Source organism: Aotus nancymaae, unplaced genomic scaffold (assembly GCF_030222135.1).
Source record: "Aotus nancymaae isolate 86718 unplaced genomic scaffold, 86718_ANA_hifiasm-v0.15.2.pri h1tg000041l, whole genome shotgun sequence".
In the NCBI taxonomy this organism is placed as follows: domain Eukaryota; kingdom Metazoa; phylum Chordata; class Mammalia; order Primates; family Aotidae; genus Aotus; species Aotus nancymaae.
Window position 1 is genome coordinate 16,317,447 of NW_026988455.1, and position 12,163 is coordinate 16,329,609.

Sequence of the window (12,163 nt, forward strand, 5' to 3'; positions counted from 1 at the left end):
TTCCTCAGATTCAAAAACCCAGAGTCCTCTGAACCTGGTGAGGATTACTGTCTATGATGTATACAGCTGTTTGTCGTCCTTAAGTGTTGACATGTTTTCAAAAGTGGTTACGGGAGTCTATGAGAAATTACTGTTTTTTTTTTTTTTTTAGACAGGGTCTCACTTTGTCCCCCAGGCTGGAGTGCAGTGGCACAATCTCAGTTCATTGCAACCTCTGCCTCCCAGGTTCAAGTGATCCTCTTGCCTCAGCCTCCCAAGTAGCTGGGACTACAGGTGTGTGCCACTACACTCCGCTCATTTATTTTTATTTTTGTAGAGACAGGGTCTCTTTATGTTCCTGGGCTGGTCTCCAACTTCTGGCTCCAAGTGATCCTCCCCTCTCAGCCTCTTCGAGTGCTGGGATTGCAGATGTGAGCCACCGCACCCAGCACAGCATGTTTTATTTTGCATTCCACTGCAGTGGAGTGGAGGTGGCGATGCCCTGCCTGCCAGAGTCCCACACTCAGGGCAACTCTACCTGACTTGGGCATGTCCCTTTGTGGCTCCGGCAGGCGGAAGACGTAGTGCACGTAGGAAGCCAGCAGGCAGTTCCTCCCGTGCTGGTCCTTGCTTAGGTTCTTGCTGTTGTGCAGACTGTTGGCGATGGCCACCACGGACTCGAAGGCAAACTGGGAGAAGTTGGCTGAGGAACCAAGAGAAAAATGGGTAGCCCCGCAGCTGGTCCTTAAGGGGCCCGAGGTGGAAGTTTCTCCAGGACGGTGACAATGAGTCCTGACCGCTGACCAACACAACTAGGCCCGGGAAGGGTAAATGGTTTTGGTGAGCTCTGGCACGCTGGCTCTAGCACCACAGATGCCTCCACATTCCCTCCTTTGACCTTCCTCCTCCTGCCACTGAGTAGCATTGATGGTTTTCAACGACAAAGCCGTAAGACCGTCCTGACGTCCTCCCTCTCTAAGCCCTGTTGTAAACTGACGCTACTCAGTGGGAGCTGCAGACTGACATGACCACTATCACCTGGTTGCTTACTTAGAAATGCAGACTCTCAGGCCCCACCCTAAGGGGTGTATTCGTCATCTGCATCGTTACAAGATGCCCACGTGACTGCTGTGCACACTGTGTTTGAGATGTGCTGTACAACCCTGATTCTTGTATAGATTAACCTAAAACTGTATGCATATCAAGTCATTCCCACAGTGGGCCCACACACATTTGATTTACTGCATAGACGCTCTCGTTCTGCTGCCCCAAGCCTCCAGAGTTTGGCTCCAGTCTACTTATCCAACCTTGTACCCTGTTTGGCTCAGATTCAACCTCCCTTAAAATGAGGCAGTCATTGTATTGTCCCATCATGTCTGCTCTCTTACCTCTGAGACTTTGCTCATGCTGTTGTCCTCACCTAGAAAGCCCTCCTCACTCCCATCCACAAAGTCACACCAACCCTGTGAATCTCAGCCCAGATCCCACATCCTCCATGAAGTCGTCTGACTCCACACAATACAGGGCTCAAGTGAAAGTGAGTGACGTGATTCTCCAGCTGTTTCTGCTGGTAAACTGTCTCTCTGTGAAAGTTGGAATCCTTCCCATGCAAGGTGCATTTCTCATATTTTTTGTGCCCCCACCATGCCTTCCAATGCATGGACACAGAATAGGTTGTGAATAAATGCTTGTAGACTAGCTGCCTCCACTCACTCTGCCTGTGCCAACACCCCGTGGTCCCCACACCACAAGGTGGCAACTTGCTATGGAGAAACAGCTCAAAACATATAAATATTTTGTCTAGTGAACAAGTCTATATTAAGTAGCTGAAACATACAAAGTAGTGTGCCACATATGTGAGGGCACAGGAAGCAATCGAGGGAGGGCAGAGCTCTGCAAGAATCTAGTTGGAGAGGCGACTGCTACATGGATGAAAAGTTAGCCTCCAACGCAGGACGTCTGATCTGTGGAACCGCAAAAGATGCATAACGGGGTACAAAGCAGAGTGAGAGATTAAGAGGACATGCTCGTCCCTGGCTCTAAAAGCTCCCTCACTTCATTGTCGCAGCCCACTTCCACACGGGCTCACCTTCTACCACCAACTGTGCTATTGACTTTCTTCCTGACACTCTCCCACTTTCGTGGTTCTCTGCTGCGTCACACTCAGCTCCTTGCCCCTATTTGGCTGTTTTCCCTCTAACCCTTCTTCAAGGCCCTCTCTTCATGTGGACCTCTTTATCCTCCCAGATGGATATTTTCTCACTCTCTCCTTTGATATCACCCTCCCCACCACCGCTGTAAAATTTAGCTGTGTCCCTTTGGGGACTTTTGTCCTGGGCTGCTGGCTCTTTGCCATATTATAAGTCCTCTGAGGTCTGAGGTGCTCTTGGTTACTGTCACAAAGCCTATAAGTTTTAGTACAGTACTGGGCGTATGGATGGTACCCAAAAGACATCGGCTGGACTGGAGAGCAAAGAGCTATACAGGCACAGCTGAAAATGGTGGCAAAGTCGCTCTACACCAGCCAGTCTACCCTGGAGGAGTTAGGAGAGCCACTGGACCCTGGTCTTGCCTCCAGTATAAGCTTTTTAGATTATTTCCAAGGGAAAATGTACACATTGTATTTAGTGTTACTTTATTAAAAGTAAGCTTTTTTTTCGGGTGCGAGGGGACAGAGTCTTGCTCTATTGCCTAGGCTGGAGTGCCATGGCATGATCTCGGCTCACTGCAACCTCCACCTTCTGGGTTCAAGCGGCTCTACTGCCTCAGCCTCCCGAGTAGCTGGGACTACAGGTGTGCACCACCACACCCAACTAATATTTTGTATTCTTAGTAGAGACGGGGTTTCACTGTGTTAGCCAGGATGGTCTCGATCTCCTGATCTCGTGGTCCACACACCTGGGCTTCCCAAAGTGCTGGGATTACAGGTGTGAGCCATCGTGCCTGGCCAAAAGTAAGCATTTAAAATAGACTGTAAGAGAATGGATGAGTTCTGGAGGAGGGATGAACAGGCAATGACTACGAAAGGGTATGGGGCTTTATTTGGAGCTGATGAAAATGTTATGAAAGTAGATCACAGCGATCATTGCACCACCTTGTGAAAATGCTAAAAACCACTGAACTATACGCTTTAAAATAGTGAGTTTATGTTTTAACTTTAACAATTGATTGCATTCTGTTTAACTGATCCTTCCCTCCATTTAACATAGGTTGTCTTACTTTAAAATGTTCCATTTCCTGTTAGTTCAAGAAAACAAAAATATCTTAAAGGGAAAATAAATTTATCAATGACCAGAAATGGAATTTGAAAGACTGCCTATACTCATTTACTAAAGTTTACAAAAAGCTATAATATTAAGAACCCTATTTCAATATTTCTTTTTCTTTCCAATATGCAGAGAGTCTAAAAGAAAAATAGCACAAGACTTGGCCTCCCTTGAACACACGTCATCAGTGGAAAGGAAGATCACATTGTCTCCGGATTTCTGGAAGGTCAGGATTCATTAAAGAAGGCAAGGCTTGCTTGCCCCTGCCTCCTCCCAGCCCAGCCCTGCAGGTTCATACCTGTCTGGCCAGCAATGACCATGGGCTGCACAGACAGCTGGAAGAGCTTGTCCAGCACCAGGTGCAGGAAGAGCACGAGCGGCTCCAAGCGGGAGGAGTTCAGGCAGATGATGCTGAGCTTCAGCTCATGCTCCAGTGCCGTCTCGCTGATCTTCTGATCCATAACGCGGATGGGGAAGGTCACCTGGCTCTCCAGGGAGTGGCAGAGGGTGAAGAACTTCTCCAGGTGGTTGTCCTGGGAAGGGAGAAGGCAGGGTTCATGGGGTTTTATCCCATCAATGTTCACCAGTGGATTCATAAACACAACCGAATAGCTCTTTATGGGTAGCACCTCTTATCCAGGTTTCAAACCAGAAGTCCTAAATATGATGTTTTAGACTGAGGTTATGAACTTCTTTGTAGAATGAGGTGCACAAGATTGGACCTTTCAATAATTATTAGCTAAAGAAAAAAATAATTTAGGCTCTGACATGTTCTGTAAGCAGAGGTCAGCATACCAGGTAAGTATGCAGAACTCAGACAGTGGCAGGCAAAGGAGGGAGAATGGAATTTCTTTTTAAAGGCTGGTAAAGTGGCAGAATTACAGAGGGAAAAGAGATAACAGCAGATGAGAGTTTCAAATCAAGTCTCCCTGCAAAGTTTCTCAAGCAACAGTGCAGGTACTAGGTTCTTTCCTTTCTGTGCTCAGTGGTTTTGTAAGGTCTTTCTATTCCAATGACAAATGAAACCTAAACAGATTTGCATGTCCCCATACAACCCCCTACAGGGTTGTTTTTTATTTATCTGTAGACAAGGATTTTCATTGATTTTTTTTTATCGGCCTGTCCTTCAAAGGCTCCCCTGCTGCACCTTTGCCTTCATTATTCACCTTGACTTTTCTTACCTGGGTATGCACAGAAGAAACAGCTTGCACTTCTATATTAAATACTCCCTTATGTCCTTCAGCCCACTTAATGGGAGGATTCTGTAAGGGGACTTTCTGTGTTAAAGAAAAGAAAAACATTAGCAATCTAATTCCCTTTTCTGATTACTAACAAGCAATGCAGAGCAACTTGACTGGGAATGTCAGGGTTATACCAAACTCTCTCGAAAACTAACATTAACTGGTCTTGGAGTCGGGAGCCCAGGACTGAAGTTCAATTCTACACCAAACTAGTTATTATTCATTCATTCATTCATTCATTTTGAGATAGGGTCTCACTCTGTCACCTGGCTGAAGTACAGAGGTACAATCAGAGCTCACTGCAGCCTCGACCTCCTGCTCAAATGATCCTCCCATCTAAGCCTCTGGAGTAGCTGAGACTACCAGCACACACCACCACACCTGGCTAATTTTTCTGTTTTTTTTTTGTAGAAATGGGGTTTCACCATGTTGCTCAGGCTGGTCTCAAGCTCCTGGGCTCAAGTGATCCACCCGCCTCGGCCTTCCAAAATGTTGGGATTACAGGCGTGAGCCACTGTGCCCTGCCTCAAACTCGTTATTTTTACTTAGACAAGTCATTTAAACTTTCTGGGCCTTAGTGTTCTGTTTTCATACTGCAAGGAGGGGTTGAACTGTGTGATCTGCCTCTAAGTTCCAATCCAGCATGCTAATTCTGGATTCTAGGAATTGAAATAAACTAAGATCCCAGCAATTTCCCCATTAATCAGGACTGTCAGGACAAAGTATAGAACAGCTTTACAAGACATGAAATTTTAATAATTTTGAGTATCCAACATTACTTCCCCTTTTAACAAAATTTTTCCAACTGTTTCCAACATGTTTCTAGGCCTGCTTGGCTCCTGCTCTAATTACTCAAAGTGACTGTTTTATACTGTTTACATATCAATATCTTTATAGGCCTTAGAGACAGCTCCTTGCCTTAAATTCCCATTGCAATTGCATTCCTTTAAAGATGCCCTGCAGTGCTGCGTGAGGAGGGCCTCGCCTAGGTTTGCCTGTGCTTCATTGTAATGGAAGGTAGGTGTGCACAAGGGCTGGAAACATTTAAAGCTATCTGAAGCTGGCACAAGCTGGGGCCCCAAGTAAGTTCTAGCCCACACCCGAGTTCTCTTTGAAGTATTAGGAACTTTTAAAAATTAGTAACCAATATTTGAAAGCCTGAAAATTTCCTATAAAAGACTGCTTTTCTAACTTCATTTGAGTACTGGAAGATACGAAAAAATTGGCATTATATCCTAGCCTGGCACCCATCTGCAGAGTGAAGGAACAGCTGTGACCTTTAGATGGGGCAGAGACAATTTCCAGAGTGAACAGATGCCACCAGAATAAGGCATTCATTGATGTTACTCATCTGGATCCTGTGGGCACTTCAGTTTGCTATCTGTGATCTAAAATAGCACTGTTCAGTGGAAATATAATGTGAGCTATTTATGTAATTTAAAGTCATCTAGGCCGGGTGCGGTGGCTCACGCCTGTAGTCCCAGCACTTTGGGAGGCCGAGGCGGGTGGATCATGAGGTCAGGAATTCAAGACCAGCCTGGCCAATATGGTGAAACCCTATCTCTACTAAAAATACAAAACTTAGCTGGGCATGGTGGCGTGCACCTGTAGTCCCAGCTGCTTGGAAGGCTGAGGCAGCAGAATCACTTGAACCCTGGAGGTGGAGGTTGCAGTAAGCCGAGATGGTGCCACTGCACTCCAGCCTGGGCAACTGAGACTCTGTCTCAAAAAAAAAATCATCTAGTAGCCACATTTAAATAGTAAAAGGGACTAGGCATGGTGGCTTACACCTATAATTCCAGCACTTTGGGGAGTCCAAGGCGGGAGGATCACATGAGACCAGGAGTTTGAGACCAGCATGAGCAGCATAGCAAGACGCTGTCTCTACTGTAAAAAAAAAAAAAAAAAAAAAAAAAAATTAGCCAGGCGTGGTGTTGCTCGCCTGTAGTCCCAGCTACTAAGGAGATAAGGAGGCTGAGGTAAGAGGATTGCTTGAGCCTATGAGTTCAAGATTCGGTGAGCTGTGATCACGCCACTACACTCCAGCCTGAGTGACAGAGTGAGAGCCTATCTCTTTAAAAAAAGGGAACATGTGAAAGTAATTATATTTCATTTAACTAATATAGCCTAAAGATTGTTTCAATATGTAATCAATGTAAAAAATTACTAATACAACATTTCACATTTTTTTCCTACTAAGTTTTTGAAATCTGGTGCATATTTTACTTAGGGCACATCTCAGTTTGAACTAGCCATATTTCAAGTTCTCAATAGCCACATGTAGCTAGTAGCTATCTTATTAGACAGTGAAGGTTTAAAGGACACTAGGAGAGGCTAAGGGTATATCTATAAACACAGCACAGGGCAAATAAGAAAAAGGAACTAATGTTTACTTAGGAATTGAATTTGTTGTTTGGCACGCATTATCTCATTTAATGCTTACAGCAACATTATAGGCAGATATGGGCTCAGTTTCATCTTTGAGACTTAGAGAGGGTAAGCAACTCGCCACGTTCACACAGCTAGGGAGTGGCAGAATCTAGATGCAGGTTTGTCTGTCTCCAACACTCGGGTCTTTCCTATAGCTTAAGAAGATAACTGGGAGTTCTAAGAAATTAGTGTGCAACATGAAGGTGAGAAGGTGGTTTTGAGGGCTACTGAAAGGTGCTGAGTTCAAATCATAAAGACCAATCAGGAAATGTCTGTGGACATACTCAGATTGCCCCTTAGATGGCTTTGAGGAGAGATGTTTTGGTCTACCAGGCATGTGCCTGTGGCCCAGGACAAAAGATGCTTCTCTCTCCAGGGAAAAAGGAAAATAAGAGGAAAACGGCCCCAAGTGAGGCGGTGGATGGTGAAAGAACAGAGAAGAAAGTTGACTTTGGATTCCAAGTTTAGAAAGCAAGCATTGAAAATATATCATTAGTGGGATAATTGAAAATTTGATCAGTGACGGAATATTTAATGATACTAAGAAATTACAGTTAATTTTAAAGTATGACAATGGTATTGTGATGGTTAAAAAAAAGCCCTTTTCTTTTAAGATGCAGACTAAAATGAAATACAATGTTGGAGATTTACTTCAAAATAATACTTATTGATGTAAACCTATGCAAGGAACTGAGAAGTGTGACAGCTGGTGCAGTCAGGGTGGACAGTCCCCTGGGCTCCTTTTATTTTTAATTTTTATTTTTTTGTTGAGATGGAGTCTTGCTCTGTTGCACAGGTTGCAGTGCAGTGGTATGATCTCAGCTCACTGCAACCTCCACTTCCCGGATTAAAGCAATTCTGCCTCAGCCTCCCAAGTAGCTGGGACTACAGGCACCTGCCACCATGCTCAGATAAATCTTTTTGTATTTTAGCAGAGATGGAGTTTCACCATGTTGGCCAGGCTGGCTTGAACTCCTGACCTAAAGTGATCATCCCACCTCTGCCTCCCAAAGTGCTGGGATTACAGGCGCCCAGCACCAGGCCTGGCTAATTTTTGTATTTTAAGTAAAGCTAGGGTTTCACCACGTTGACCAGGCTGGTCTTGAAATCTTAACCTCACAGGTGATCCGCCCAGGGCTTCCTTTAAATGCATGCACTGCAGCTGAGTGGATGGGCGAGAGGAAGTGCCAGAAACAGGAGGTGGGAAAGGCTATTGGCATTGGGATTGTTAGGGGAATAAATACCTGGGTATCCATCTGAGGGCGGTGACAACTGACCCAACAAAGAAACGGCTGGAATCTGGCCTGGGAACCTTTTCTAAGGATTCTTGATGGGAGCAATTGTTTATTACAATTGGCCTCAGTTTGCCTCCTCTTCTATAATACATTATTCTGGGAATCCCTCTGTGATAGATAATGCAAGGCAATGCTGCCTTGGGTGTAGGTTGCATCTACTAAACATTCTGATTTGGTGGCATTTAAAAGAATGAGGTTTCATAGTCAATTATTCCTCCCATCCTATCAGAACAATGTGCTCTCTGAAAACACGATGTGCTCCAGAGAACACGATGAGCACATTTGGTCACATGGGAAGGAGAAGTGTTTCTGGGAAGGTGGTCCAAGACCACAGCTGGACGAGAAACAGCTGACAGCCAGCTTGCCCATTACCTCAGCAGAATGCATGGAGTAGTTGGGTGGCAATTTTTCCAAGGCAACTGGGAGACAGTACGATCCAGTTTGAAGACGTTCATTTAAGAGAATTGGCAGCCACTGAAACAGATGATGTAAATAATAAAGTGGTATTTATTACAGCATATGATTCTGGCAATTTATCTAGCTCACAATAATCAAATGCAACTAAACAATGATTAGATATTGACCAGGACTCTTTTTGGCAGTAATTTCTGTCCAGTTCTTTGCATTAAATCCCCGAGAGCTCCTGAGATGGTAATATTGATGATTTACTGCTTTCAGAGCCAAAGCAGTAGCATTTTTCTCTATAGCCAACGTTTGTGTGTGTCTGAACAACATCAATGTTTATTTTACCTTTTATATTTTTTGAGGAAATAATTGTTTCTTCTTGGAGGACAGAGCTAGTTCTATATGTGAAGCATGGATATTACATTTGGAAATAGTGAACACTGCAATGCTTTTTAAAAAAACAAATGAGTATTCTTTCAACATCTATCACCCACTAGCTTTCCATTTCTGAAATCTGACATTTGCTAAGGCAAATCACTTCTGCCTCCAGCTATAATTTGGTTTAGCATGTTTTGCTACTTCTGACAGGAAAAAGTCAGGTGAATAGAATTTGGTTGTTTATCTCTGCAGGGACCTCAGATATACCAACGACTGCAGTGTGAGTCAGCAGCTGGAAACAACTCACTGAATATCCCAGGAGAGTTTCCACGGAGGCTCCTTGCTTCTGCTGACAGCTGATATGGTAGAAGGTGAACAGGAGGTGGTGATTTACTGTGAGCTTAGCAGGGAGCTTAATTTTCACTTCTTCATAAAAGTCAGGAGACCTGTTTCAAAAGCACATTATACACAAATAACTTTTAGCAAGAATGATGACTTCTCTGATTATAAGACACCACAGCCCCTTTGCTCCTCAGAACTTGCCTGGGTCTTTGCTTCTCATTTTACATTACTCTGCTCTGAAGCTGGAAGTCCCAGAGACCAAGCTTATGTTATTAGATACACTTCCCTTACACAAAACTGTTCATGAACTAAAGGCTTTGCCAGGAAAACAATAAACAAAAAACAAAAAAACACCTCCCCAGGGCCACACAATAGAAAACCCTAAAAACTTAATTTGAAGAAAGGATGAGGTTTGGAATCCTGCTGTGACCTCCTTTTCCATCTCTACCCAAGGAAGAGAGCCTCGCACCTGGCTGCACTCACCAAAGAGTAGAAGCAAATGAATGATGCAGGAAGGAAAAGGAACCCGATTTTACTGAATTGTGAAGCCCTAGATGCTTCATGAATTACAAGGGTTTCACGTACGTGACCTCACTTAATCCTCATCCCAACCCCAGAATGTGCTTAAATGGAGGATTTAAATAAATAGGCCCAGGTGATCAGGCCAGGATCAAACCCAGTTCCGTCTGACATTGTGCAGATGTCCCTCCTTCCCTGTGGAACATGAATAGCAGCATAGGCATTATCCTGTGACTCCATTTACCAGTGGGATAATGAGTGTCCCATTTCTCCTTTGGTCAGCCTAGGCAGGCAGTAGGCCAGGTGTCAAGTGGAGCGGACAGGGACACAAGGCAAGGGGAGCTGGACTGTACTTCTAACCTCCTTCAGTGTCTCAAAGCAAGTTAGGAAATGTGTTTTCTTAATTAATGTAATACAACCTCTGCATCATACTAGAATAGAAGCCTCCAGAAAAGTCAACACTATACTGGATTCTTGAAGACATGTTCTTCTTTCAGTCTTGGTTAATGGCAAAGTTATATACATCTTCAACACAGAGTCATGGAAATGGCATGGATTTCCTTGACCCCTGAGTCCCTGAATTATAAAAATAGTTGGGAGGAATCACCCAGGGGACTCGGAAAAACCAGGAGATGATGAAACCATCTTGGGGTATATTTAGAACGCTGAAATAGACTTACTTATTATGGTATGTAATGGCCGTGTATACTTCCTGCAGAAATTCAGGCCCGCTGGACTTTCCAAAGATGACCTGTTTACCAGTATGGAAAGGATCAAATTATCAGTAACATTTGGGTACATCAAATTGACTATTATCAGGCCAACAGGATGTTCTGGTCTCAGAGAGCTGCATTTTGTATAATTAAGACTGCTGGATTGGCCAGGAGCGGTGGCTCATGCCTGTAATCTCAGAACTCTGAGAGGTCGAGGTGGGCAAATGGCTTGAGCCCAGGAGTTGGAGACCAGTCTGGGCAACATGGTGAAACCTCCTCTCTACAAAAAAATACAAAAATTAGCCAGGCATGGTGGCATATGTGTATAGTCCCTGCTACTTGCGGGGCTGAGGCAGGAGAATTCCTTGAGCCTAGGAGGCACAGGTTACAGTGAGCCAAGATAGCACCATTGTACGCCAGCCTGGGCAACACACCCTGTCTCAAAAAGAAAAAAAAGGCCAGGTGCAGTGGCTCACGCCTGTAATCCCAGCATTTTGGGAGACTAAGGCAGGTGGATCACGAGATCAGGAGTTCAAGTCCAGCCTGGCCAAGATGGTAAAACCCTGCCTCTACTAAAACTACAAAAATTAGCCAGGTGTGGTAGCAGGTGCCTGTAATCTCAGTTACTTGGGAGGCTGAGGCAGAGAATTGCTTGAACCTGGGAGGTGGTGGTTGCAGTGAGCTGAGATCACGCCATTGCACTCCAGCCTGGTGACAGAGTAAGACTCTGTCTCAAAAAAAAAAAAAACAAAAAACAAAAAACCAGTACTCTCTCCACTCTGCCTCACTGCCTAGAGGTCTATCCAACAGGGCAAAGTTACCTACTTTTGCCTTGAGTGAGAAAACCCCAGTCCAGGTTCTTCTCTCTCCAAACATATAGACCTAGTCACTTAGGTGATTTGACTCTCCACTGCCTTATCTGTGCTATTTAGAAGAAGATACCTCCTTGGTCTGAAGCAGCGTTTAAGATGCATTATGAACAAGCGCACTCACCTTTGTGCCGAGAAAAAAAGCTCTTTCCTCTAGATGCAGTAATCCCAACACCAGAACCCCGGGCTCAGTGAATGAAGAACAGACTGGATTTTAGCCCACAGTCACCCTTGGCTGGGCATCTTGGCTGCCACAGGATCTGCACAAGCATACCTGGCAGTCCGGCAGTAACATGCCAGGGGCATGAGCAGAGAGAAGTAAGAAGAGCCCACCACTGCCTCAAGACACCTTTTATTGGGAAGACAGGTGGGACATTAGGAGAAAGGTTTTTTTCTTTCTTTTTCTTTTTTAGAAAGGTATATTAACTGAGTGCGGTGGCTCATGACTGTAATCCCAGCACTTTGGGAGGCCGAGGCAGGTGAATCACCTGAGGTCAGGAGTTCGAGACCAGCCTGGCCAAAATGGTGAAACCCTATCTCTACTAAAAATACAAAATTAGCTGGGCATGGTGGCACATGCCTGTAATCCCAGCTACTTGGAAGGCTGAGGCAGGAGAATCACTTGAATTTGGCAGACAGAGGTTGCAGCAAGTTGAGATCACGCCATTGCACTCTAGCCTGGGCAAAAAGAATAAAACTCCATCTCAAAAAAAAAAAAAAGAAAGA

At 44.7% G+C, this 12,163-nt stretch overlaps 1 protein-coding gene across 8 annotated transcripts in view; it reads right to left on the reverse strand.

Annotated features, from left to right (window-relative positions):
• The window catches only part of DOCK8 (dedicator of cytokinesis 8), a 242,801-nt gene that overhangs the window by 84,696 nt on the left and 145,942 nt on the right, over positions 1 to 12,163 (reverse strand). For all 8 annotated transcript variants that reach the window (XM_064361489.1, XM_064361488.1, XM_064361493.1 and 5 more), the window contains 6 exons: positions 10,536 to 10,606; positions 9,302 to 9,440; positions 8,584 to 8,685; positions 4,427 to 4,522; positions 3,544 to 3,778; positions 518 to 682 (listed from right to left, as the gene is read on the reverse strand). In XM_064361489.1, the coding sequence (XP_064217559.1) occupies positions 518 to 682; positions 3,544 to 3,778; positions 4,427 to 4,522; positions 8,584 to 8,685; positions 9,302 to 9,440; positions 10,536 to 10,606 (808 nt within the window). The remainder of the gene's footprint in view (positions 1 to 517; positions 683 to 3,543; positions 3,779 to 4,426; positions 4,523 to 8,583; positions 8,686 to 9,301; positions 9,441 to 10,535; positions 10,607 to 12,163) is intronic.